The 25,899-nt window shown below is 31.2% G+C and overlaps 1 protein-coding gene across 1 annotated transcript in view; it reads left to right on the plus strand.

Annotated features, from left to right (window-relative positions):
- Positions 1-2,014: 2,014 nt before the first annotated feature.
- Positions 2,015-25,899, plus strand: part of LOC127704473 (uncharacterized) — a 28,011-nt gene continuing 4,126 nt past the window's right edge. The window contains exons 1-6 of the mRNA XM_052208576.1: positions 2,015-2,134; positions 4,708-4,859; positions 16,300-16,587; positions 17,323-17,601; positions 21,592-21,873; positions 23,188-23,226. Of these exons, the coding sequence (XP_052064536.1) occupies positions 2,022-2,134; positions 4,708-4,859; positions 16,300-16,587; positions 17,323-17,601; positions 21,592-21,873; positions 23,188-23,226 (1,153 nt within the window). The 5' untranslated portion in view covers positions 2,015-2,021. The remainder of the gene's footprint in view (positions 2,135-4,707; positions 4,860-16,299; positions 16,588-17,322; positions 17,602-21,591; positions 21,874-23,187; positions 23,227-25,899) is intronic.

Here is a 25,899-nt window from a genome sequence, read left to right on the forward strand (position 1 = left end):
CTCGTTTTCGACAAGTGTCTAGTAGATCACCGACTCATTAAAATAAAAAAAATGTTGTCAAGAAGAGGCTCACAGTTCGTTCCCATAGAAATGCCTACATTTCTTTAAAAAACTCTTCCTCTAAATTCAATAACTAAGTTGTCAATAAGAAACTCCAGCTTACCTATCACTTGTTCCTCTGAGTAGCATGTTTTACCTTTTTGTTCACTTTTAAAAAATATGTCGAATTGTTTCCCTAGGTAATTAATATATAGTGTTTGCTACCATTTTTGTGTTGAAAAGCATTTTGATTATTTCTTTTAGATGGTATACAGGGTTGAAAAATCAAAAGTTTTGATTAAAAAGCTCGAGATTTGAAATTATCCAGAAGTTTTTTAAAATCCACATATGGTTAATAGCATTTCTTGATTGAACAGTTTCACAGTACTTCTAAAGACCCTTTTTTCACAGCGGACAGCATGTTTGTGTATTGGATTACCTAAGTGCTCATTTATTTCCAATTCTGTTACACGGCACTTGTAGAAGTCTGATATACATACAATGACAATATTATTTGAAGCTTTTTTTTCGCAGGAACAATAACATACAAATGAAGGGGTGGTAGACATTTAACAGCCTCTTTGTCTCTGAAAACGGACTTTGGACGATCATTCCAGCAGTGTTTCAGGTTTTGAATGAGACGTTTTATCAGAGACTGAATCAATGTCACCAAGTTGTCCTATTTTAATGTGTCTTTATCTTTATAGAGGTTTATTTCTTTAGTTTTTGTTCATCGTTTATCAAATAATGTTTCTATCTTAAGAATCATATTATATGACATTCGTGTAAAGTTTTCTTGTTTGACTAGTATATATTTTTATGAGAACGATTGTCAGTAACTGATTCCCCTACTATAAGAAATGTTAAGTTTAAAATGATTTAACCGATACTGACTATGACACATTATAATCTCGTTTATTTTGTATGGTCTTGGTTGTTGAAATTACTATGGCCGTAAACTCTTTCAAGCTTTTGGCAGTTTGTTATTGCCTTGAAAACAGTACATGCTAGTACGATGATACTTGGAATAAATGGTTGAATTCTTGTTTTTCCTACATTTTATACGCCCAGTGGCTAATATATTATGCATATTTACGAAAGTATTGTCAGCCAAATGATACTAAGAAAATAACTAAACATGAATAAAATCCCGAATATTCCTTAAAGGATCGCAATTTTAATAAACTACATAAAATACGACGAAACGCTACATAGAATGACAAAGAAAATAAAGGGCAATATTTGAATGGATTATATTAAAATTGAAATAAAATACTTAGAAACCTTTTTTTTCTGGAAAGTAAATATGACAATTGTGCAAATAGATACAATATACACAATATTTTTTTATAGTGCCAGAACAACCTCAGAACTTCGAAATAGATGGCAGGAATGGTACTATTACATTGGTGTGGTCAAGTCCACGTGACTCTTTGTTCAATGTCGACAAATTCAAGTTGGATATTGTACTAGATTCTGTTAAGACCATAGAGCTCTCAGCAGAAACTAATGAATATAAAATTGAAAAAGCGCAGCACACAATCTACTGTTTTAGAATTTATTCTTGTTGCAAAAAATTGTTAAGTGAACCGCTTGAACGTAGATATATTGGAGAGCGTAAGTTTAGTTTATTCATCATTGTAAAACATACATTTTGTTTAAAACTACTAGTTGATATAGACTATACATCTCTGATGTATCATTGGCTTGTATTATCTATAAAATAAAACACGAAATGTCGGTACATTATAAAATTCAATACATTGTTCAAAGGTTCTTTTTGGGCTATTTAATTTGGATATAGATGTACCTATAGTAAGATACACATTTGAGTTAAATCAGTAAATATACATTTGAAGTTTTGTTGTTTATCTCAATATGTATCTGAAAACATAAATTTGTTTACTATATGTAACACTCTTGCTTTACATTCAGATGCTTACCACGCTGATATGACTTTAGAAATAATAAACAACAGGCGCATGCATGCAAAAATTGAAAAACTTGAATCAATTATTAAGAAAATTCCAGATATTTTTGTTAACGGGACCAAAAATGCACCAGGAGATCAGGACATTATTGATATAAATATACGGTATTTATATATAAATATTATAATTGAAAACTATAAAACAACAAAGTAATAGGATGATGTGGTTTGAGTGCCAATGAGACAATTCTCCATCCAAGTCACAATTTATAAAAGTAAACCATTATCAAGTTACGGCCTTCAACACGGAGCCTAGGCTCACACCGAACAGCAAGCTATAAAGGGCCCCAAAAATTACTAGTGTAAAACCATTCAAACGGGAAAACCAAAGGTCTAATCTATATAAAAAAACGAGAAACGAGAAACATTTATGAACCACATAAACAGACGACAACCACTGAACATCAGATAGACATTTATTCCGTTTATGTCTTTTAACTTAAACATTGCATCGATATATATAAGGATTTTTTTTTTCTTTTGTAAAGCGCACATGTTAATGTTATACTTTTTGATAACAAGCAAGATCGTTGAAAAATAATATATAATATTTACATTCCTGCAAGTTCTTTCAATTATGTGACTTTTATATCGTTATTATCTTTTTTCAAAGTTCTAAAACTTCACCAAAATAAACCAACGGGACTGGTCTGACTGTACTAATGATTGTCGATTCTATCTTGAAAATTAATGAAAAATATGTTTATGAGTTTTTTGAAATTTTGATCGGATATTACCGTAACTTTACCAATATAATACAATGTTTCAACAAGAATACACTACATCAATGTAAACTTCGATTTTATGTACATACACATGTATTGTAAACAGCTAAGAACAATTTCCCGACATAAAGATAAAACTGCATTGATTTGAAAAAAAAACCAATCGAATTCAAGTAGTGTGGTTTCATTTTTTTCGTGAACTTTATGGATAAGGGAAAGCCAAGAATATGCACTAAGCTTCTTATAGACTGGTTAAATAAAGGCAACAGTAGTATACCGCTGTTCGAAAACTCATAAATCGATACAGATAAAAACAAATCCGGGTTACAAACTAAAACTGAGGGAAACGCATCAAATATAAAAGGAGAACAACGACACAACAAAAACACAACATTAAAATGTAACACACAACGAACTATAATATAACAAAGGCCATTTTCCTGACTTGGTACAGGACATTTTAAGAAAAAAATGGTGGGTTGAACCTGGTTTTGTGGCATGCCAAACCTCCCGCTTTTATGGCAACGTCAAACACAACACCAAAACGACAACATCACATGACAGGGCCACAATACAAATAAATGGGAGAACATATAAGACAAAGAAACACACGAATAATAGCTAACAAAAGGTACTAGGCTTAAAATGCAATACGCCAGACCTGCATCTCGTCCACACATGACCAACCAGTGACGCTCAGATGAAAAAAGTTTGAAAGACAAAACAAGAAAAAAGCTGAAGAGTACCGAGGACCAAAACTTCCAAAAGGTTGCGCCTAACACGGCCAGGGTTTTTCTGCCTGGGACAAGAACATCCTCATTATTTAGAATAATTTATAATTTTGCATACAGTAAATTTGATAAAATGACTATATAATAGATATACATGATAAAACCAAAGTGGGGACTAACTACAGAATTTAAACGGATACATTACATAAAACAACTTAATCCAACACATAAAAAAATACACGGCCGAGTTAGCCAAAGCCAAAGCCTCAACGCACAAAGTGACGTCACATTTGAAATTTTAAATAAACACACAAAGTGACGTCCATTTGAATTTGTAAAAATATTTCCCAAAAATAAGATAGGATTAGGATTGATTAAAGATTAGATTTGTAATACTGACATTACATTTATTAATAACAATGAAAATTACAATACTTATTAATATCAAATGGTTGTAATTAGATAATTAAATGTATTATCTAGCTATGTCGGTGTTTCTTCTGAATCAAACTGTAAACCAAATATATCGTATAAATTTCGTTGAACCAAACTAAAATCTAATAAATGAAGGAGGTGATTAATTATCTTTACCATAACACACGAATATAACAGAAAAGACGTTAAGACATTTGACAAAATCCGACGAGAACAACAAATATAACATCAAAATTAAATACATGAATTTGGGATAGAAAGGTACCGTGACACGTCTTATAGCAATGCGGTTTAACACTCAGCAAAAAAGTCACAATCGGGAATAAGTCACGTTCGGTAATTAAAAGATCAGACGACGTAATGACAAACCACAATCTAACACGTGGTAAAAATGTCCTTAGTTAGTTTGGACAAAGACACATCGTATGGATCAACCAATTGGTGATGGCGTCCGTAAAATTTACGGAGTGTCATTTTTAATCTGTCCTCCTCATAACTTTGTTGGAGCAGTTTCTGCGTAAGGAGCACACTCCTGTATATGAAGTCCGTATAGTGTGAACAAGCACGAGAATAACGTATCAATTGAGATATGTAAACATCATAAGAAGGGGCAGAGGGTATGTTACTGCTGAGAAATGGGAAATTGATAATTAATATTAATAAACCATGAGTTAAATATCAACGAAAATACTGTTTTAAATCAATCCACATATATTCGTACCAACTCATAAAAATATTATTTACAGTATTCTCTTTATCTGATTGTTACTACTTTCATTTTCTTCAGAGAAGGTTCTTTGCTTTTGGGACTAATTTTTACATCACGACACTATTACGATGAACAAGGACTACGAAAAACAATTAAGAATGCATTTGAAAATAATAGAATAGGAGAATGGGATTTGATTCTCAGTGATTTTTCATTTCAAGCACTAAACAGTGAGTACTTCTCATCATTTTGTCAAGAACAAGAAATGCATTTGTTTTTACTAGTTAAAACATTGTAGTGACGTCATTCTATTGTTGTACCCGTTCTTTATATCAGTGAATGGACTATCATTTACCTGTAAGAAACCATTATGTTACCTTTAACTGTCCAATATTTTAAAGAATAGCGGCCCTCCTCGTTCTTAACAATATTGGACAGCTGAATGTAGCATAATGGTTTCTTACAGGTAAATGATAGTCCAATCACTGAAGAAAAACCATCAATTCCGTCAATTCTGTTCTTCATGTATAAAAATACAACCAAAGAACAAATGACAATTACCAAAAAAACATTGTATAAAAGTCACCTTCCAAACAATAGGTTTGTCAATCATCATAACGGTTTCTTGAGAGAAAAAAAAAACCACTTTCAAATTAATTTTAACACTCCCAATACTTATATCACAGCCATTTTTCTCATGTTTACGGTTGTCTACTTTAGCACTAGTTCAATTGGTTGATAATGCTCGTTGTTAATATAAAAAAGAAGGTGTGGTATGATTGCCAATGAGACAACTTTCTTCAAGAGACCAGAATGACACAGAAATTAACAACTATAGGTCACCGTATAGCCTTTAATAATAAACAAATCATATACCGCATAGTCAGCTATAAATGGCCCCGAAATGACAATGCGAAACAGTTCAAACTAGAAAAACTAACGGCCTAATTAATGTACAAAAAGTTAACGAAAAACAAAAATGTAATACATAAACAAACGCCAACCACTCGGTCTGAATTACAGGCTCCTGAATTCTGTTAGTCTTGTTTTTGTTGCTTTTATGTATTATTCTTTTTTAAACGATTTATATGTTCATCCGTCTTTGGTTTTCAAAATTGGCATCTGGTGTTGCTCTTATTCGCCCAACATCATCATGATCATTTTTAGCTACAATTAAAATGAAAAAAAAAGTAATGCTTCTAACGAATGATAGAGCATGCCGCAATAGAATGCTCATAATCAAACTTAACCTCACCCTGTGAACAAAGTGCAAATCTAGAACTTGCTTCATGAACTAGGGGACTACAATATTTTTTATAAATTTAGGTTTTTCGTCCTGTACATGCATGACATATTTGCCACTGGCCGTTAAGCAACCAACAATTAATCAATAAATACATTTAGGTTTCGCCGTTTATTTACAAGTTGTTGTATGTTAAGTCTGATGTGATTGCTAGAATATGAATATAATGCAACACTTCGCTTATGAACGAGGATTAATATGGGAAGCAGAACAAAGGAAGACGTTTCCGCATGCTTTTTGTTAAACATATCAATCGTGTGTCCGATTCGCAATTTGTTCGTAGTGATCGTTTTATGTTATAAAAGAAAATAAGAAAGAGTATTTTTGCAAAAGGAAATCGAGAGACGGTAACATTGAAAAAAACACAAATATACGAAAAAAGAGCGACACGACCTTGCAGAAAAAAATAAAAAAAATAGGGAGTATTCAGGTAGTACCGTTTTGGGGAAACCAGTCTCTTGAAAATTCCGATGAACAAAATAATTTGAAACGATTGCACGTTCTAATCTCTTCATTTGTTCATATTAATTATATATCTGAAATAAAATCGACTGCGGGGCTCTCGATAATGGTTCAACGTGAACCTGTCTTCACATGTTTTTCTTTTTTTTTTTAAATTCACCTAGTAAGAAATAGAACCCCAGAAGAAACAAACATCTAAAAGGAGACTGCTAAATTTTGAAATATAATATATATATAAAACTTGCCATTATCATAATTAGCTGCTATTACTATATCCTCTTTGTAATCCACACTGAAATCGGATATATCTGAATACACATTTGATTTTAATCCAAAGTTTGAAACAACACAATCACTATTAACGATATCACTTTCTTTGCATTGAGAATATACTTTTATCCATTTTTAATTACAAAACGCATATAAAGGTGTTCACAGACAATATTTAGAGTAGTCCTTGCACACGCAAAAATAATGATACGCACACGCTGTGTCTTATTCGTCATGTAGCAATACAAATGGTTTACCTTCAGCTGTACTTTCTGTTTGTTTATTGTTTAAGTTGAGCCACTGTTCAGAGGGACCAACATGTATGCTAATTTTAAAGTAAAGAAAGTTTATATACAAAACAATTTTCACACTTGATGAAAATAAATCGTAACAAAAGTTTGTTTTTGCTTGCATTTTTTCACCTTTTTTGGCGTGTTAAACAATCTGTTAAGTAAGATAGAAGCCTCTAACAGTCCACTCTGTAAATTATTGAACAGGTCTTCGGCCGCTGTCCAATATTCTACAGGATGGACTGTTATCGGCTTATATCCCTTACTAAATACTGTCAAATACTGGACAGCGGCCGAAGAATGTATTGTATTAGTCTTTTTTTTGGCTTAGAATTACATGTACATACAGTTATATGTATCAGATATAAGAATGCGAGTTCTTATTAATGCGATACTCTTTCAGTCGCATTATTCGCATTAATAAAATCCTCGCATTAATTTCTGAATTTACAATAACAATTATAAAAGCAATTCTAAGCCCAAAAAATACAGTATGAATATTCAGACATATTAAGATATATATTTAAAAGGACGACTAATACAATACATGACCAGAAGAGTAATAACAAGCACGGTTAAACCTGCATGAAGTCGATATTCTAGGAATGAGTTAAGTTTGAATAAGCGTATTATCTGATGACGTCTCCTGATATTCCGGACCCAAGAAGACATAGTCAACCAATCAAATATATGCATTATGAAAACGTCACCTCACATTTTTGAAAATATTAACTATTTGATAGTTTCGTCAATGTTTTAAGCCTTGTTTGCAGACCAAATATCCAACTGTGTCGATTGTGGTACGATAATTTTTTTCTGGAGCCAGTTACATTTTTAAATTTAAAGAGAGAGTATTGCTGGGTGTCTAAAATATTTGAAATGTGATTACCAACAGTGGATTGAATTGGTTTTGCGTGCAGTTAAGTGATATAACCTGTTTTGTTTTTATGATTTTTACGCGATATGCACATTTTCTTATAATCTTTAAAATGATGTGCTACTTTTACTTGACGTCATTGGGCATGATTGATTTTCGTGTGGCCACAATAGAAACATAGATTAGAAGATGTCGCATGAGAACAAATGAGACAACTATCCATCCACGTCACAATTTGTATAAGTAAACAATTATAGGTCAAATTACATGTACGGCCTTCACACGTGGCCGTGGTTCACAACGTACCGCAAGCTATTACGGGCCCAAAAATGATTTGTGTAAAACGATTTTTTACAGGAAAACCAACGTTATAATCTATATAAAAAACGAGAAACGAAAACACTTAGGAACCACACCAAAAAACGATAACCGCGGAACATGAAGCACAGAAACCTGACGTCATTATTGAGTTTTGACCAATGGAGAACTGAAATCAAACGAACCACACGTTGAATAAATAAAAATACACTACAGATCAGGCAACGGATACTTAAGCCAAGAATACGAGAAATGCAGTTACATAAATGTAATACGACAACTGATAAATAACCAGATATTACCTCCTATACATTTCTAGGAATATAATTGATTAAAAGCAGAGTTGGGGTACTCGTAATCTGTTATCGTAATCGATTGTAATTGATTAAATGTTTATCTAGACATTTGACAGTAATCTGTATTCGAAACATTTTCAAAGTATTCATCGATTACTTTTCGATTGCATTTCGATTACTTTGGTGAAATAGTTTGATGAAATGTAACTTACTTTTAATAAACATATGTATGCATTCATCACTTTATAGTTCAGTTAAAATAGAATGTATTATTAACATGATTAAGATTCAGAGTATATCAAAAGCCTTATATGTATCGTTTGTACCAAGCTGCAATTTGATCAATCAGATCTCCTACCCAATTTTAATTGATATCTAGCTTTTGAAACAAATGATTTTCCTGTCTTTAATGCTTTTTAATATTTTTAATACATTTTGTTTTGAAATAAGAAAATAGATTAAAATAAGAAATGAGTCTTATATACTTCATTGACATTGAAGCGTAAATTTCAATAACATTAGAAATTTTAGCTAGAATAGATAAACAGTTGACTCGTTATAATAGTCCAGCGACTAAGTCCAATATTTTGGCACAATTGATCACTTTATGGTAAAAGCATAAACTTTGCAAATTGTGAGTTATGATGATGATAAACATTTTTGGATATGGAGCCATCTAAAAAAAAATCATAATGGCCGCCAATTACAAAATGGCCGCCATATGTCAAGAGGCTAAGTCCTACATGTTGGTTAGAGTGACCGCTTTTTAGTAGAAGCATAAAACTTTGCACAGTGATAGTCATGATGATAAAAAAACATTTTGAGTTATTTATCTATCTAAAAACAATCCATAATGGCCGCCGAAATTCAAAAAGGCCGCCATTTGTCAAGAGGCTAAGTCCTATCTGTTGATTTAAGTGATCCCTTTATAGTTAAAGCCTAAAATTTTGCACAGTGATAGTCATCATGATGAAAACATTTTTGGTTATTAAGCCGCGAAAAACAAAATGGCGACCAATAGTTAAGAGACTTATCCAATATATTTGTATAATTTATCTCTCTATAGTAAAAGCATGAAACTTTGAATAGTGGTAGTTTTAATGCTTATAAACATATTTGGATATGAACCCATTCTTGAAAAATTCAAAATGGCTGCCAATTTCAAAATGACCGCCAATAGTTGGACTAACAATATAAACGATTCTGAATGTTGGGTCCAAACTAAATCATCCTGACCAAAGAAATCATTAACTGGGGTACAGAAATTTATTAGGATTTTTATAAATAGCCACATACACAAATGTTCATTATTTCCAGTACTTACACTGTAGAAAGTTGCATTCCTTTATTTCAAAGAGATCAATAAATACCAATATATTTGAATTATACTCTTAACTGATAGTCAGCCATTGTAAATTGCCGGCCATTAAGGATTAAAATGTCTTTAGATTCAAAAGTGTTCATCAGCATCATTACTAACGATGTGCAAAGTTTCATGCTTTACACCTATTGTGTACCTGTGGTTGATATATTGGATTAACGTCTTATTGACAATAGTGCAGCTTTTGAATATTCCACATTTTATAAATAGGAAACTAACAAAAAAGGAACATACTCATCGAAACTAGTTTATGAATGCTGACTACTGTGATAGTGATTAACTCAGTGTTAACAAAATGTTCACCATCAGTGGCTCCGATCTAGTGGTTGTAAAAACACAACAAATATAGCCGCTTTAATTAGATATCGATGATGTGAGTTTCGTTCATAAACAGTTGGGACAGCCAAATCAACTAAAAAATTAAAATAGCCTTACGAATCGAATAGTTGTGTCAAATACGAATACGGTAAACTACACCTCCGAGTAAAATACAATTGTTTTTATTATTTATTCCTCTTATGAACGACAAATACAATTGCGCAGCATAAAGTTGCGGACTACTAATCTGGATATATAGGATTCGGGGACCAATCCAACCGTTACATTGAAGATCATATCCCCAATGTGTGTTTATATGGGAATCATGATCCATTGTAAGATTAGAAAAAAAGTGATCTAGTAGACACTTTCGTCAAACTTGCACTATCTGTTTCCTACGACAGAGTGTTAGACCTGTCTACTTCAATGGCAGCTAATACTTATTGTCGTTATTACAAGAAAGGTATTGTTTGTTTTTTCCATCTACTACAAAATATGTAAACCTGTCTGATGCAGACAGCATTGACCATAAACCAAGCAGTATATCAAGTGTTAAGGCTGCACTAGAGACAACCATTGTATGGTCCACCTATCATGCTTTATGGTTATCAGATGGAAATAAACTACCCGCAATGTCCGCCTTTCTATCTTTTTTCACAAGCAAGCTAAAAATATTGCAGTGAGACATTTTTCTAAGAGTAGTAAGAAAGCTAAATTGAGGTCGAACTCCTGTTGCGGCTTTTGACCCTTTTCACAGTACCAAAACTAATACAATGAAACTGGCCTCGGATGTACAGAAGTTGGCTTGGAGATAGTGGATAGACTAGTGGTTTAGTAAATGCTCATGTTACTTCATCCGGTACAGTAAATTCATTCTTGAGGACTTCTCATTTTACAAAATTTTGTAGAGCTCACCAAGTTGCAGCATGCACACTTTATCGTTTTTTTGTCAAACACTTCCTGCCAGTACGCAGATTCTTTGAATGATGATAAGGTAATCTAAGTAATCGAAAGGTGGTGTTTGGAAAGATATAAATAATGTCTTCATTTCAAATTATGGTATGTTACCCTGCGATTTGAATTGACGTTATTAGTATTTGTAGGGTCTAAATGTGAGACTACCTTTTTTGTATATCTAGAAGCTCTCGCGAAGATTAACCCTTGGTTCTTTGAGCTCAATCACACCAACTATTCACGAGGGTGCCAATTCTTCAACGCGACATGTTTCATTTATCGAAATCGAATCAAGAAATTCACAAAGCATTCGTTAACAGAAATTGTGTGGTTTACAAGACAGAGAAGAAGTTTTCTGGTATGGCTATTGACCAAGCCCACGAACAGAATATTACGTGTAATAAAACAGATGGTGGTGCTGTTGGATTAAAGTAAAATCAAGAAGCACTTGGTAAATGAATGTTTGCTGGGCCTGAAATGCCTAGGTACGAAAATGATCTGAATGGAACTTAGAAATCCGTTTTCAGAGACTTAAATAATATTTCATTTCATTGATTATGACTTGCTCTAGGAACATCGGAGAAGAAAGACTTAACCATTGATACATACTTTCACTGGTTGTGACACATTGTCAGTTTTTTCCAGAAGATAACATTTCAGCTTTGAGCACATGGTCCATATATGAAGCATCATAAGAAGCATTTGTGCAGATTATTCAAAATTCAAACAAAGTGGAAATTTTCAAAGTAATAAAAGTTATAGAAGGGTATTGTGTGCGTTTGTGTGGTCGGTCCGGTTCATTTAATAAAGTGAGTGAATTAAGAAAAAAACATTCACTCAGAAGACAAGAACAATTATTGACAATATTTCTCTTACACGAGATGCACAACTATGACACGGGAAATGTGCAGCTTACCAAGTTAGTAGTGTTTGGGGTTAATTGTTAGTCGCAAATCCTGGTATGCCATCACCAGATTCATCTGGTTTGGAAAAACTTGATGATACATGATTGCCATTCTGGTCAGTGCTTGCAAAAGATGCGATGTCATGTTAAGAGCTGATCCACTGTAGCTGTACGAAATTATGTCGAGTGTCATGCAAATGCTTGAAAGCAGCAATGAAACGCAAAGCATTATGTAATCGCTCACCGGGCTATGAGAGGGAAACTTATTGAGATTGTTCTAAATTTGATTATCCTGCATTTGATTCTTATTTTGAATACACGATAATTTGAATGTGTTCTATAAAGTCGTTTTGCCAAATGATAACTTTTGATGCGCAATATTTGTTTTCGCTAACCATTTAAGAAAAAGTATAATACTTGTCATGTATCTTTGTAATGTTTAATACATATTTATCATTGATACATTTTTTGAAGTCGTGTAAATATTAACAAAAACTATAAATTTAAAGCTGGTCAGAAACGCCGTTTTGTTTGGTATCGGCAAATTTTATTCCGTAGTTAATCTCATCTCTAACAAACAAGTAATATATTTGTTGGTTTTAGTATCTAAATAAATGTTGTATTATTTGTGTATCATTTAAACCCCATTATAACACAAAAAAAACAACAAATTTCGACATTTTCTACGGCGTCATTTTAAAAACATGATATATATCACCTGGTATAATAAATACACTGAAAGCATGTGTCTACAACTCCTGATCAGTTTCACAAATCTGTTAAATTTCTATTCATTATTGGTAGTGAATATATATAAATACCTTCAAACTTTACGATGCCATTTTGAATTTGGACGCCATTTTGATTAATATAATATTTTTTAAAGTTGACAAAACGATTATTGACATGTCTTAAATGTATTTTCTTAAAGGAGTTAGTTCGGTAAGTGCCTTATTTGGCCCCGATTATAAAGTTCAATGTAACAAGATAAAATGTGTTTTAAGTCGACTTAGAAATATGTTAGAATGTTAAATAAAACTATTTCTGTCAAAGTTTTATTCGAAAGCGTTGTTTTTTTTACATCCCAAATATATAAAAATAAGAGATTTTTGACGAAATTTTACAAAATCGGCCGTATTTACGCAAAATTTAGGACTGAGCGCAGCCGTCGACAAACTAAATATTCAAGTAAGACATGCAAAATGTCTTTACAAACATTATTTTCAAAGATCTTTTTAGTCCACGAATGCGCTCTATGTTTCCTGTCAAATAATCAATGGAAATTTACCAATTTTCATTGATTTTTCGTGGAAAATCAAAATGAGTACTATATGTGACGTCATGAATAAAACGCAGGAACGTAAATTTTAAACAAAAAGGCTTATTTCCTATCTAGTCACTGCATTAGGTATGATGCATTGTGATATTGGTCAATAAGTCTTAATTTGAAATTTAAGCTAAAACAGGGGGCCATTTTAGGGCCTAACTTACTTCTTTGTGGTATCTACTGAACTCTTTCATATCGGAAGACTTCATCAACAGTTTGTTCTTGTAATCCTTGCTCGTTATATCGGCCGTCTTTAATTTGGCGGCCATTTTGAATTTTTTTTCGTGGCTCCACATCTCAATTTTGTTTATACCCCTTAACCTTTCATTGCGCCAAATTTCACGCTTTTACCATAAAGTGATCAATTATTCTTATATCCACTGGACTATAGCATTTAAAATTCATAACAAACTTCTTGTGTTGTATATAACAAAATGGTCTTCAATGCTCTTTACCTTTGTTCTTTATTTGGCCTTTTTAACACTTTTTATTCGAGCGTCACTGATGAGTCTTTTGTAGACAAAACGCGCATTTGATGCAAATATAAAATTTCAATCTACAAATGTATGATGAGTTTTTTTACTAATCGAATCAGATGATCAAGGACTTCCAATCAATGATATGCCAACTTTGTTTTGATTTCAATTATGTCTAATTAAGAGGAAAATAACATTATATAGCCCCAGGTTATAAAATGTACTTCATTGGCAGTTTTATAACCTGGTTATCTAAACAGAAAGAGTAATATATACATGCATTAGTTATAAACATTATAAATTTACATCTTTGAAATTATTTGAACTAGTTCATTGTTCTTGTAATAATTATTTTTTCAAATAAGCCATTTATTCATTTTTTTTACATAATAGTTAAAAATTAATATATGCAAAACACCTAATTTAAGGTACTTCAGAGGTATAAAAAAAATGACAGATTTTTCTTATACTTTGCCAAAATGAAGATTTTACTATGTTTTTTTTTTAAAAAATGATAAAAAGTGTGGGTCACGAAACGAAAAGGTACGAGTCGTTTAAAATTGCCAAAATTCGCTAAGATTGTTCATGAAAAAAACACATTTTTGTGCATAAAAAGAAATCAATGAGACAAAATTTTGAAATAAAATTTGAGAAAATTTTATAATATATTTAAAGAAAATAAAAAGAAAAATTGGGGTGTCACCGAACTTGTTTTCTTGCTACAGTAAAAATTGAAAATTTCCCCATATGTCCAGTATACATTTTATACTAAAAGAGTTATCTCCCCTTACATGGCTTATTTGAAAAATCAATTCTAAAAGCACAAATATTTGGTATTTAATAAAACATTTTCGATAATGCAATGACTAACTAAGTTTTCTTTAAATAAGTAAACAGTGTAACCAATAAATTGCAAATCTGTCTCCAAATTTGCAGATTTTGATAAAGATATAGACCGATTGTTTACTGTGATTATACAATTCAAGATGGCAGTATACCCCCGAACTACCTTAAGGCAGTTTGACAGCAAAAGATTGCAAAATGTAGAGAAATATGTGAAATAACCTAAGATATAAAGAAATGACTGAAGACATGATGTGTCATTGCAAGAACGTTACGTCCCTTCATAAAACAACACGGTGTTGAGTAGGAATCTTAAAGATTTCAACAGACGTAGAAATTGATGATGTGAACGATTTAAATCAATTCACAAAACCACTAGAGGAATACACCTCTGAGGAGCTAACACATTCTATAATTACATTTTTTTTAAACCTTGTTTTTTGTACAGATGGTTGACAAAAATAACTGGTGATTTTAAACATTTTTTCATCAACTAATACAAGGAAAAAAACAGTTTCCCAATTGAACTTTTGTTACATGTAATACTTTCAATAAAGATGAATTGGACTAACATGAATAAATTTAACTAACTAACTAAAATAACTATTGGTAGGTGGTAATATCATAAAGTGTTATAAAATGGTGTTGAATTTTCAAATCAAATATATCATGTTATTACTTTCTTAAATTTGGGATTTTTTTCTTTTTTAGAAGAAAATTATTTGGAAAAAAAATGTTTAAAAAAATACATATATAACAAAATTGAAGGAAAAAGTAGATATGGGATGTACATGTTTCGTAGATAATTGCATGTACATCTTACCAATTGACTCAACATTTTGGCTAATGAGACTGTCGTAATTGGTAATACAATTTGATTTTTTTTTATTACTCGAAAACTACTAATTGAAAATACACAATTTATTCACAGAGTGAAGTTTGGTTATAATATTTTTTTAAACTCATTGATATTTTCCGTTTGTTTCACATGTTTTTAAATTAATTTCAGAACGACATTTCCTTAAAGTTGACACGTTGTAAGTTTCGGCGATTGTATGAGTAGAGACCAATACAAGTAAAATGTTAAAACTAACGGTATTGGACTTTTTTTTACTTTGATATGCCATTAGTCTAAATCCTACATACAAGGCTGATTGGTAGACACATTCGTTAGATAGTGTGTTAGTGACCTAATTCAGTATATAGAGGTGTCCGTAAATTTCCATGTGGAGATTCGAGCTTTGCTCTCACCTAATATGGAATTTACTGACCCCATATATATGGGATAAGTTCACTAGCACACTATGTTACTAGTAATGTGCATGATATTAGATATAAAGATTTGCTATTTCAACATAATACTTGAACTTTAATCATTTTCTATAACAACACCAAAACTTTACAAACAAAAGTAGTAATGCCTACTTAATGGTACATGACAGTAAATTTTGCTCTTCAGTTAAAGATTAAACCCGTAATTTTTTCTTCTATCATTTAAAACGCAAACAGACATGCAATAGCTAAAACAACTTAAAAATGACTTCAATTATATTTAAAGGAACGGTATGTATCACATTATGATGAATATTTTATAATCTAGTACAACAAGTTAGCCTACTAATTAGGAAGATTACATTTATCAATTCACTAGATCCAGCTCCTCCTGAATCAGTCAAAGCAATTAAAAAGGACAACAGTGTCACTGTAACATGGAAAAAACCTCAAGCTACATTTTTCAAAACCGAGCTGTATATTGTACAAGTTAATACAAAACACAGATCATCGACCCATGCTAATGATTACGAAGTCCCAGTTGATAAAATGTCTTACAGTGTTGTTGATGTTTTACCATCAACGACAATTGAGTTTACAGTTTATACCGGTATATGCCATTCCATAAGAAGTTATGCGAGCGATATGATCTGCATTTTTGTTGAAGGTATGTCATATAATATTTCAAATGCAATTATATATCTAAATATGCACATTAGATATCTCTGAATGCGATATATGATCTAAGATAGTTACAATAATTAGAAGTAGACATTGGATAGAAGTTAGCATTGCTAAGGATAACGTTTATAATTCATCATTTAACTTTTTAAATACTGTTCATTCAACTATTCGTCCATGTCATAGCATTCATTTGTCTATATAAGATTGTTTTATTTAATTTTAATCTTTCGAAACAGGAGTCAACCAAAAATCTGACTGTTAAACATCGTATTTGCAAAACATGTATAAAAAGCAGACAAACTTTGTAACATACAATTTAAGCATTTGTATAATTCCAACATGTATAATTTGTTATCTCCAAAAATATTGTTTCTTGTTTTGAACATCAAATAAGATTGCAGTACATTCAGAATTTATTGTTTAATTAGAAATATGCAAGTGCAGGATAGGTTTATTTTAATATTAAAATGTGTGTTTCTTTGAGAGTCAACATTTGCATGTATTTCAGATAGAGGCATTTACGGTGCTCTTGTATCATTGTGTTCTTTTATTAAACATGTAAAAGGAATATGTAACTTAATAAAATTATATTTTGGACATGAACACGTTTTATGAGATATATTTGTTTGGCACCTGCTATAAATACAAATTTCGTTTCACATGTTATTCATTGTTTTACTTGTAGTTATAATTAAGAGGTTAACGTTTTACTTATTAGGTCCTACACCTCCACAAGATGTAAAAGCCACTAACAAAGGATCCGATGTTGAAATTTCATGGAAGAAACCTATTCATCCAATTTCAAAGTTTATACAACATTTTAGAATTACAGCTTTAGAAAGCAAAACTAAAGTTGAGGCTCTTGTTAGTGGGAGTGAATATGTGTATTTGCTGCCAAGCTGCAAGCCAATGACAAATTACAGTTTTCAACTATCTACATTGACTTCAAATGAACTAGAAAGCCAGACTAGTGAAAAAATTGAGATCCAAACAGAAGGTAAATACAATTAATATTAACAATTACAGGTTTGACTATTTTGAAGTTCACAAGTTTATGTGTAAACGTATCGTTGTAAAAAAAGTACGAGCGATTAAAACTCCGAGCATTGAGGAATAATAGATCTTTTATATATACGCAATTGTAGATCATATAGTCAATATATAGACATTTTTCCTCATACTTTATTTAAACAGCTCGCAATATTGTTAAGCTTAAAATCAAAATCAACAATTTGCTAATAAAATTGAGGATGGAAATTGGGATTATGTCAAAGAGACAACAAACTGACCAAAGTGCTGTTAACAGCCGAAGACCTCCAATGGGTCGTCAACGCAGCGAGCAAATACCGTATCCGGAGGTGGTTCTGAGCTGGCCTCTAAATAAAAATGTGTACTTGTTTAGTAAGAATGAACGTCAGACAAAACTAATAAAAAACATATAAATGAACTAAAATAAAAATAAAAACATACAAAGCTAACAAAAGCCAGAGGCTTCTGAAATTGGACAGACACTAAAACGCGGCGGGTTAAATATGTTTGATGAGATCTCAACTATCCCCCTATAACTCGAGCTAAATAATGAAGAATAACGAAACACATAGCATTAGGCACAGTGAAACTCAGATAAGAAAAGTCCGAGTCGGATGTCAGAATAGTTAAAAAAAAAAAGAAACTAAGCACAATGACAGTAATACATAAATAAACAAAGGACTACTATTAGTTTTTGATATGCCAAGTCCTGACCTCAACTGATATAAATATTGTGGCATAATGTCTTCATCATATGCACATCAAGTATTATCCTTCCCGTTACGCGTTTAGAATCATATCATAATAAAATATATAAGACGAACATAACCCGTATCATGCCAACGCCAACAACTGGTTTTAAAATAAATGCATTATATTAATATTAATTTCCGATGTTAATTTCCGATATTAATTTCCGATATTAATTTCCGATGCAAAGACCCTATGAGTGAAATAATATTAATACCAAACTATGCAATCCTTAATGACCAAACAACAGTATCTTAACTATATCCCTTCCGAATACGTCTTTGTTAAATTGGTAAGCTTTTGAGGTGAATGGCGACATGTTTGTTCTTTGTAATGAATAAAACCATAACAATTTGGATGTAAAATACCTGAACGTATGATATGTCTGCATGTTGATTTATATTTATGAATAATGTCCTTGAACCGATGATACAGTTTAGTAAATGTTTTGACTAGTTTGTGATATATAAAACCACGGGGTAATAAATTTCTAGTAGTACAGATATTTCTTTCGCTAAAGTCAAATACGTTGTATCATACACGAGCTAATTGATCAAGTTGTGATATATAAACAGCATAAGATGGTGACAAGGGAACGTCACCATCTAAAATGGATAATTAACAACTCTTTAATCGTAAATTTTGGTATTAGGCTTACCTTTTAGAATATAGATATCAAGATCCAGGAAAGGGCAGTATTCATTGTTAATATTAGCTTTATTTAAAGTCAGTTCGGCAGGATAAACCTGTATACAGTGTACATACTGAAGTCGTCATTATTGAGAGCCAATAAATACGTTTCCAGGATGTACATGAAGTCAGTGTAGATTAATTTATACATGAACTGCTGAACTGCAAGAATTTGACATTTTATAGTATTCCGCTTTCTACAATAACTTCAAATGAATTTGAAAGCAAGGCCAGTGAAACAGTTCAGATTTAAACGCAAGGTAGGAATGTTGTAATGATAACCGATATATCTGATATACTTATCTCGACACAGTTGTTGTCATATCAAATTTAGCATTTTGGTAAATATATTGAATTTTCCATAAGAACTCCTTTTACCTAAAAACAAAATATGCCACTTTAAATGTCATTAAAGATTACTATCCCTGAAGGGATATGATCATTCACTACTCTTTTTGAAAATATAAAAGAAAGGGTTATGCAGCATTTTATTATTGTTAAAGGCAGGAATCACCTTTAAATTGTAGCCAGAAAACGACACTTATCAATACTAAAATCTAGCACGATTTATATGTTATACGCAAGTTTACAAGAAATATTAAACAAATTAGAATGACAACTTAACAGTTAAAATATATGTAAGCAACAATAAGGCTACACAAAACAAATTTGGCCAAATTTGATAAATATAGTAATTATACTATTATAAACGTTTAAGAGTTTAAAGTTATAGTCGAATTTTGTCCTACCCCTATCTTTACTTTGAGTCTCCATGCATATTTTGTTTTACTACTTTCCTACTGTTTAATATCAATCTAGTAAAGTTCTGAAGGAATTTCTCCATGAGAACTTACAAATTATATTTTGGAACCATATGTTATAAAACAAACTGAATTTTGAGTATCTCCCAAAAGAAGTTTGATTTGTAAATCAGCTTTATACACACAATCCAACCAATATTTGCAGGAATAGACACAGATAAATGAAAATAAAATATAAACATTTTTTTATCACAAATACACTTATTATAGCAAAAATGAAATGCATATATTTCAACTTTGTTCTTTACAAATTTTTAAAACAAAACTGTAATTGTTTTAATCCTTCATATGTGCATGTTACCTTACATGAGATGCATAGAATCAGTATGAAACCTCTATGAAAACAAACCGAAAACATGTAAGTCTCATAAGTTTGAGGCTTAAAAGTCAAGCATTTCAACAAACAAGATTATAAAAGTAGCAAATCCTGTATCATTCTTCAGTTCACCTTTTACTTTATGCTTTTTTATCTTTGAAACTCCACACATTTTACCTAGAGTTTCATTTTGAAATCTGTTACAATGTATCATCTGTAACGTATTTGAACACAAACTATCAGTTTTAATATTTGAATATATAATTATGTTTGCAGCAGCTGCATTTATAGATCTACCAGTTTAATTTATAAGATAATTAAACGTTTTGTAGTACCAACTGCTTTGATGAGGATTTGTTGGTGTTATTTTAAGCAACAGAATTTTTTTTTCTACAAAAGACCCTTGTACTGATTAACATGATTAATATTTAAACAAGGATTCTCGAGGTTGATGAACGCTAATACTTTTAATTTATAATTGTTGGGAACATACAACGAACTAAAGTCTGATTGGACGCAGAAACACAAACAGACGGACATGTTTGACGTAAAATAGTATAATGTTGTTTGGAGATGAGCTTGCAAAGAACGAATAAGTTCAAGCGATCAATGTATCAGTAGATAACCTACTAATTTGGTTCAATCAAATCGTAATTAACATCGAAGATTACTTACAGCCAAAAGATTCATTCGGGAACTTTAAATCCAACAATTACATAATCCACCAATGTATGTGTCAAACAAGTACTAAAATAAATTCAACGGTAAACCATACTAACACATTTATTGCCATAACCAATAAATCATGCAGGAAAGTTTTCTATAAATATATATCAAGTATACACCAGCAACGCTAATGACTTAAGTGTAATGTTTTGTAAAAACTTTAGCTCTCCCAGACATGTTTTACCCTGTCATATACTATTTGTGTCTGTCACAAATCAATCTTCCATTATTAAGTAACTGTCGTTTGTTGATGTATGTCGTATAGATTTATGTTTTGTTTGTTGTTCATTATTCTTGTCTTTGGTTTTCTTGTTTTCTGGTTTAATTATTTTTAAATTTTGTCTTTTCATTTAAGTTGATACGTGTTTATACAAAGATGGTATGGATTTGGGCTTTTGGCTGGCAAAGACCGTGTTGTGAAAGGATGGCATCTATATTTGCACATTCTCTAACTAGTGCATAGATAATACATTGCAAATCTTACAATAACTTTGATATACCTCATGTCTTACATGTCCCTCCAATTGTGTTTGTCTCCTGTGTTTTCGTAAATGTTAGATGGGATTTGACGATTGCTTATTTATAACTTCTTTTTCTCAATGCTATTCGTTTCAATTATTGTAATTTATATTTTCTTAATTCATTTTATTTTTAGGTCCTTCACCGCCACGAAATGTTAACGTCACTTGCAAAGGCACAGATATTGAATTATCATGGACGAAACCAGTTCACCCTATATTGAAGTTTGTGAAAAAATTCAAAATTCAAATTACAAATAGCATTTTGACATATGATCAATTTGTAAATGGAAGTGAATTTGTATTCAAACTATCCAACTGCATTCCAGTTACAAATTTCAGTTTTCAACTAACTACATTAACTACAAATGAAATTGAAAGCCAGTCTACTGAAGCGATAACTATCCAAACACAAAAAGGTAGGGAAAATTCTTTTTTTTTTTTACATTTTGTTAATCTCTAACAGTTTGAGAAACGTTTAACTAAAATGCAAACTGTAGATATGAGTAATACGCCAATGTGACAGTTAAACATTTCTAGACGTTGTTTACTTTCATCATGTGTGACCTTAATTAATGTGTTTAGTAACTTAAACTCACTGTGTCTATCTTGAACTTTCTATCAACTTGTAACGATCCGGATATAGTTTTGTTGGTTATTTTTCAGAGACTGTTTTGTAATATTTCAGAATGCATTTTTTTTTCTTGTTATAAAAGGAAATTGTCGGCACTTATCTTTAATTCAAGATGCATGTTGTATGAAACAATACCGCACGCATCGCTCTTATATTGCACTGAACGGAAATGATTTACTTATTCCACTTTTTCTTCACGATAGACATCTCCAAATGTGGAAGATGCTTGAAATACTACAATTTCTATGTATACGTAAACCTAGCCATAAATGACAAAAACAATCAGAAATTACGATACAGAAATAATTGGCTCTTTTTCTTTTGAAAGATTATGAGGAATTTGCTTAATCTAAGATTGATTCTTAGTTACTCACTTAATATTATATATCTAAGTATATAATCTGTATTAGTGGTACAAAACTAGAAAAATAGCTTTTTTGTTTATTAATCACAAAATAATTGAATTTTTATTCATGACCTTTGTCCTTGATTTATCAGAAAATGCACCGTACGATTTTTTTCACGACCGGGCAAAACAAAAAGTACAGATAATAAGCTTTCGAATGATATATAATACAGCCGTGTGTTAGGTGGGTGCATTAAAGTCGTTAACTAAACGTCTTTTTGAAATATGTCACTCGCCTATATTTGATGATTTAATTTATCTGTACAAACTTTGAACCAGACTAATCGCGTACGTAAAAATGTTGACTAGACTAGAATGAAGTATTCTTCTGATTTGATGGTGAAAAAAAGGAAACTGTTGTTTCTATCATGAAAAACTCACAAGTAAAATTCTATACAATGGTTATCATATGTTTTATTATATTGCTTTGTAAAATAGTGGCTACTGGAGCGAAAAAAAACACGCCTATCTAGTTCTAATTCCTTACCCTCACCGGACTAAAATCGTATGTATGTAACAGTTGATATGAAACCGTATCCATTTGCAGAAAATCTGGTACTTGATTTATCAGTTCTTTTTATATATAAATATATACATATATATATATATATTTATTTTACATGTTTTATGACAGAAAGAATACATGAACTGTTTTCAAGTTAAATATTCTTATATCTTTGAAATTCGTTTCAGCAAGTGTATATGCTCCGGCACAGGTGCACAAGGAAAAAAGTAAGTAACATATTATTCTTTATTTCAAAGTGTGTAGTTTGATTTCGTAGAAACGATAGGTTAAAACTTTTCCAATAAAAAACAAGTACACAAAGTATAAAACATAAGAAATAAGACAATCCCAAATGAGTTCCGGTGATGCATTCAGCACTTTGTAGTTAAGATACATGTTTTCAGGATAAATAATTTGAGTATCCCTCATCTTATAAAAAATGACACTGGTTCTCCGGTAAATTGCCCAACGTTTAAGTAAAAGATTATAAAATATAAATTGCAGCAAACACTTGCAAAACAGGAACATGGAACATCATCACGAAATAAATTTCAGCATGTAATATGCTACCGTTAATTTGTAATGATCGAGGCAGTTAAGATGAAAAAGTTAAAAAAATATAAATTTAACGTCAATTTAATTATTTTGACGTCGTGATTTCTAATACCAAAAGTGATAAAAACTTTGAAATAATTTATTTTGCGGTGTTTAGTTATCTTTATAAAATGCACATACACTTAAATGTGCGTTTTTCATGTGAGTTGAAATTGAGAAATATTCAGCCGTGTCTGCATTATTATATAAGTCCCTTTTTTATCTCTTCAACACAAATTAAGGTGATACATCTTCCTATGGACTGTGTCCGTGTGAACTAAAAAAGACTCAGCATGTCGGTTTTGTACAAAGGAGGATTAATATAAGTATCGTTTTACCATGCTCTAGACACGAATATGCATATAATTTGCCGCTGAATCATCATCTTCCTCCTCTCCTTCTCATCATCATCATCATTTTACCATGAATTATCATAAAAGTGGTCAAATAAATATCGAAAACAAAAAGAATCAACTGCTTCAATTTAAAAATGCACAAACATTGAATATAACGATTTATTCCTTGCTTTGAATAACCAAGACTTATCTTTGGAAACACAACCCTCGTATTTTTGAAAGGTTACTTCCTTCGATATTCAACATCATTTTTCTTTTTATTGGAAATTTGAAAAAAAAATTGAAGGGTGCTGAGACATATTTATATCTTACCAAATGATTACATGAATCATGTATTTGATAATGTATTTACAGTTATTATAAAACTGCGAGTATACAGGAGATATGATTGATTGGTTGTTGTTTTCTGAACGTACAGTGACAAATATGTTATGCAGATCTATAACCTGAGAAGAATTTTCAAACAATGAATAAGATGGTGAATGCGTTGTCTTTGCAAAAGAAAAAAAGTCCAATAAAATATGAAAAAACAAAACCACGACGAGAGAGAGACGACAACAAAAAACCAAAACAAGCAAACAGGACAAACATAACATATAAAGACATTTTACATACATTTGTTATTCACAGTAGGTAACCTTCTTTGTTGATTGGTTGTAGCATATTAATCTCACTGACTTTAATATTAAAACAGACCACCAAAAACGACCAACAGCTTCTCCTTGTAGATACTCTTATACTAGTAGTATTATGCATCCTTTTACGCCTATTTTCAGAAAAATTAAATGAAATAACCCAAGATATATGAGCTGTTTTATATAAAAGAAAAATATATGGGTGTACAACATTTTATTTAGTACCAATACATGTTAAATTTATCCTTATATTCTCCATAGCAATTGATTAATAGGCAGGGTTTTTGTTTTATATGTTGATGGACATGTAGGTAATTAAGGATAAGATCTAGTTCCGTTGATCGAATTTGTATTCTATCAGATTTGAGATTTCTCTTAATGTCGGTTAAAATCGGGTAACCACCAGGACTGTCTCTGCTATACAACTGAATATTCAGATTATCAGTATGATTATCTCATTTTACCAGCTAAATATTAATAAATATACCTCATGTCATCTTAACTTCTGTTTATTAACCCAGATATGCTCCAAATTTGTAGAAAAAATACCAGTAATGGGTAGAACAGTAATCTGTAATCGACAAAATGTTCGACCACATGTAATCGTAATTGAATCGAGTACCTCAAAATTTTTGATGTAATCACTTATTACTTTTAGATTACTTTAGTAACATAGTTTGATGAAATAAAACCTAGTTTAAATAATAAAAAAAGACACCTGCATGTATTCAACAGTTTATGGCACTGATAAAATAGAATGTATTAATATTACTTATGCGTTTACCAAATACAGTTCTAGATCTGTTGTCTCAAGCTGCATAAAGATTAACCAGATCTCCTAATTAACTATATTACCAGCAGAGGAAGATCTCTCATGTCAAAACTGTGATATAACAGGAAATTTTCATATTCAGGAATTGAACACAGGAATTTTACAAAATAAGCGCACTTCTTACTGAACAGAGAAAAACGGACAAAACGAATTACAAAAAAAAAACAGAAATGTAGACCACTTCCCGTAACAAAACCGTCAGATATCATCGTTTGATCTTTTTAACTGCTTTTGTTTTCGAAAATAATTTTGAACAAGGTGTTGTTAATAAATGATAATGATAATATGTTCCAAGTCCTCTCAGCCGACGTCAGAATTTCATTTTAATGAAAGAAAGTAATTAAAAGCTTTACTTTCTGTGAAAGATGATATAAAACTCGTTTGAAAGAGCAATATTCATGGCTACTTACATACATTAAATCGTATTACATTCGGTATTAAATTCATATGAATAATAAAAGTTTCATATATTGAACATTAAAA

The sequence above is a fragment of the Mytilus californianus genome, unplaced genomic scaffold (genome assembly GCF_021869535.1).
Source record: "Mytilus californianus isolate M0D057914Y unplaced genomic scaffold, xbMytCali1.0.p SCAF_6, whole genome shotgun sequence".
In the NCBI taxonomy this organism is placed as follows: domain Eukaryota; kingdom Metazoa; phylum Mollusca; class Bivalvia; order Mytilida; family Mytilidae; genus Mytilus; species Mytilus californianus.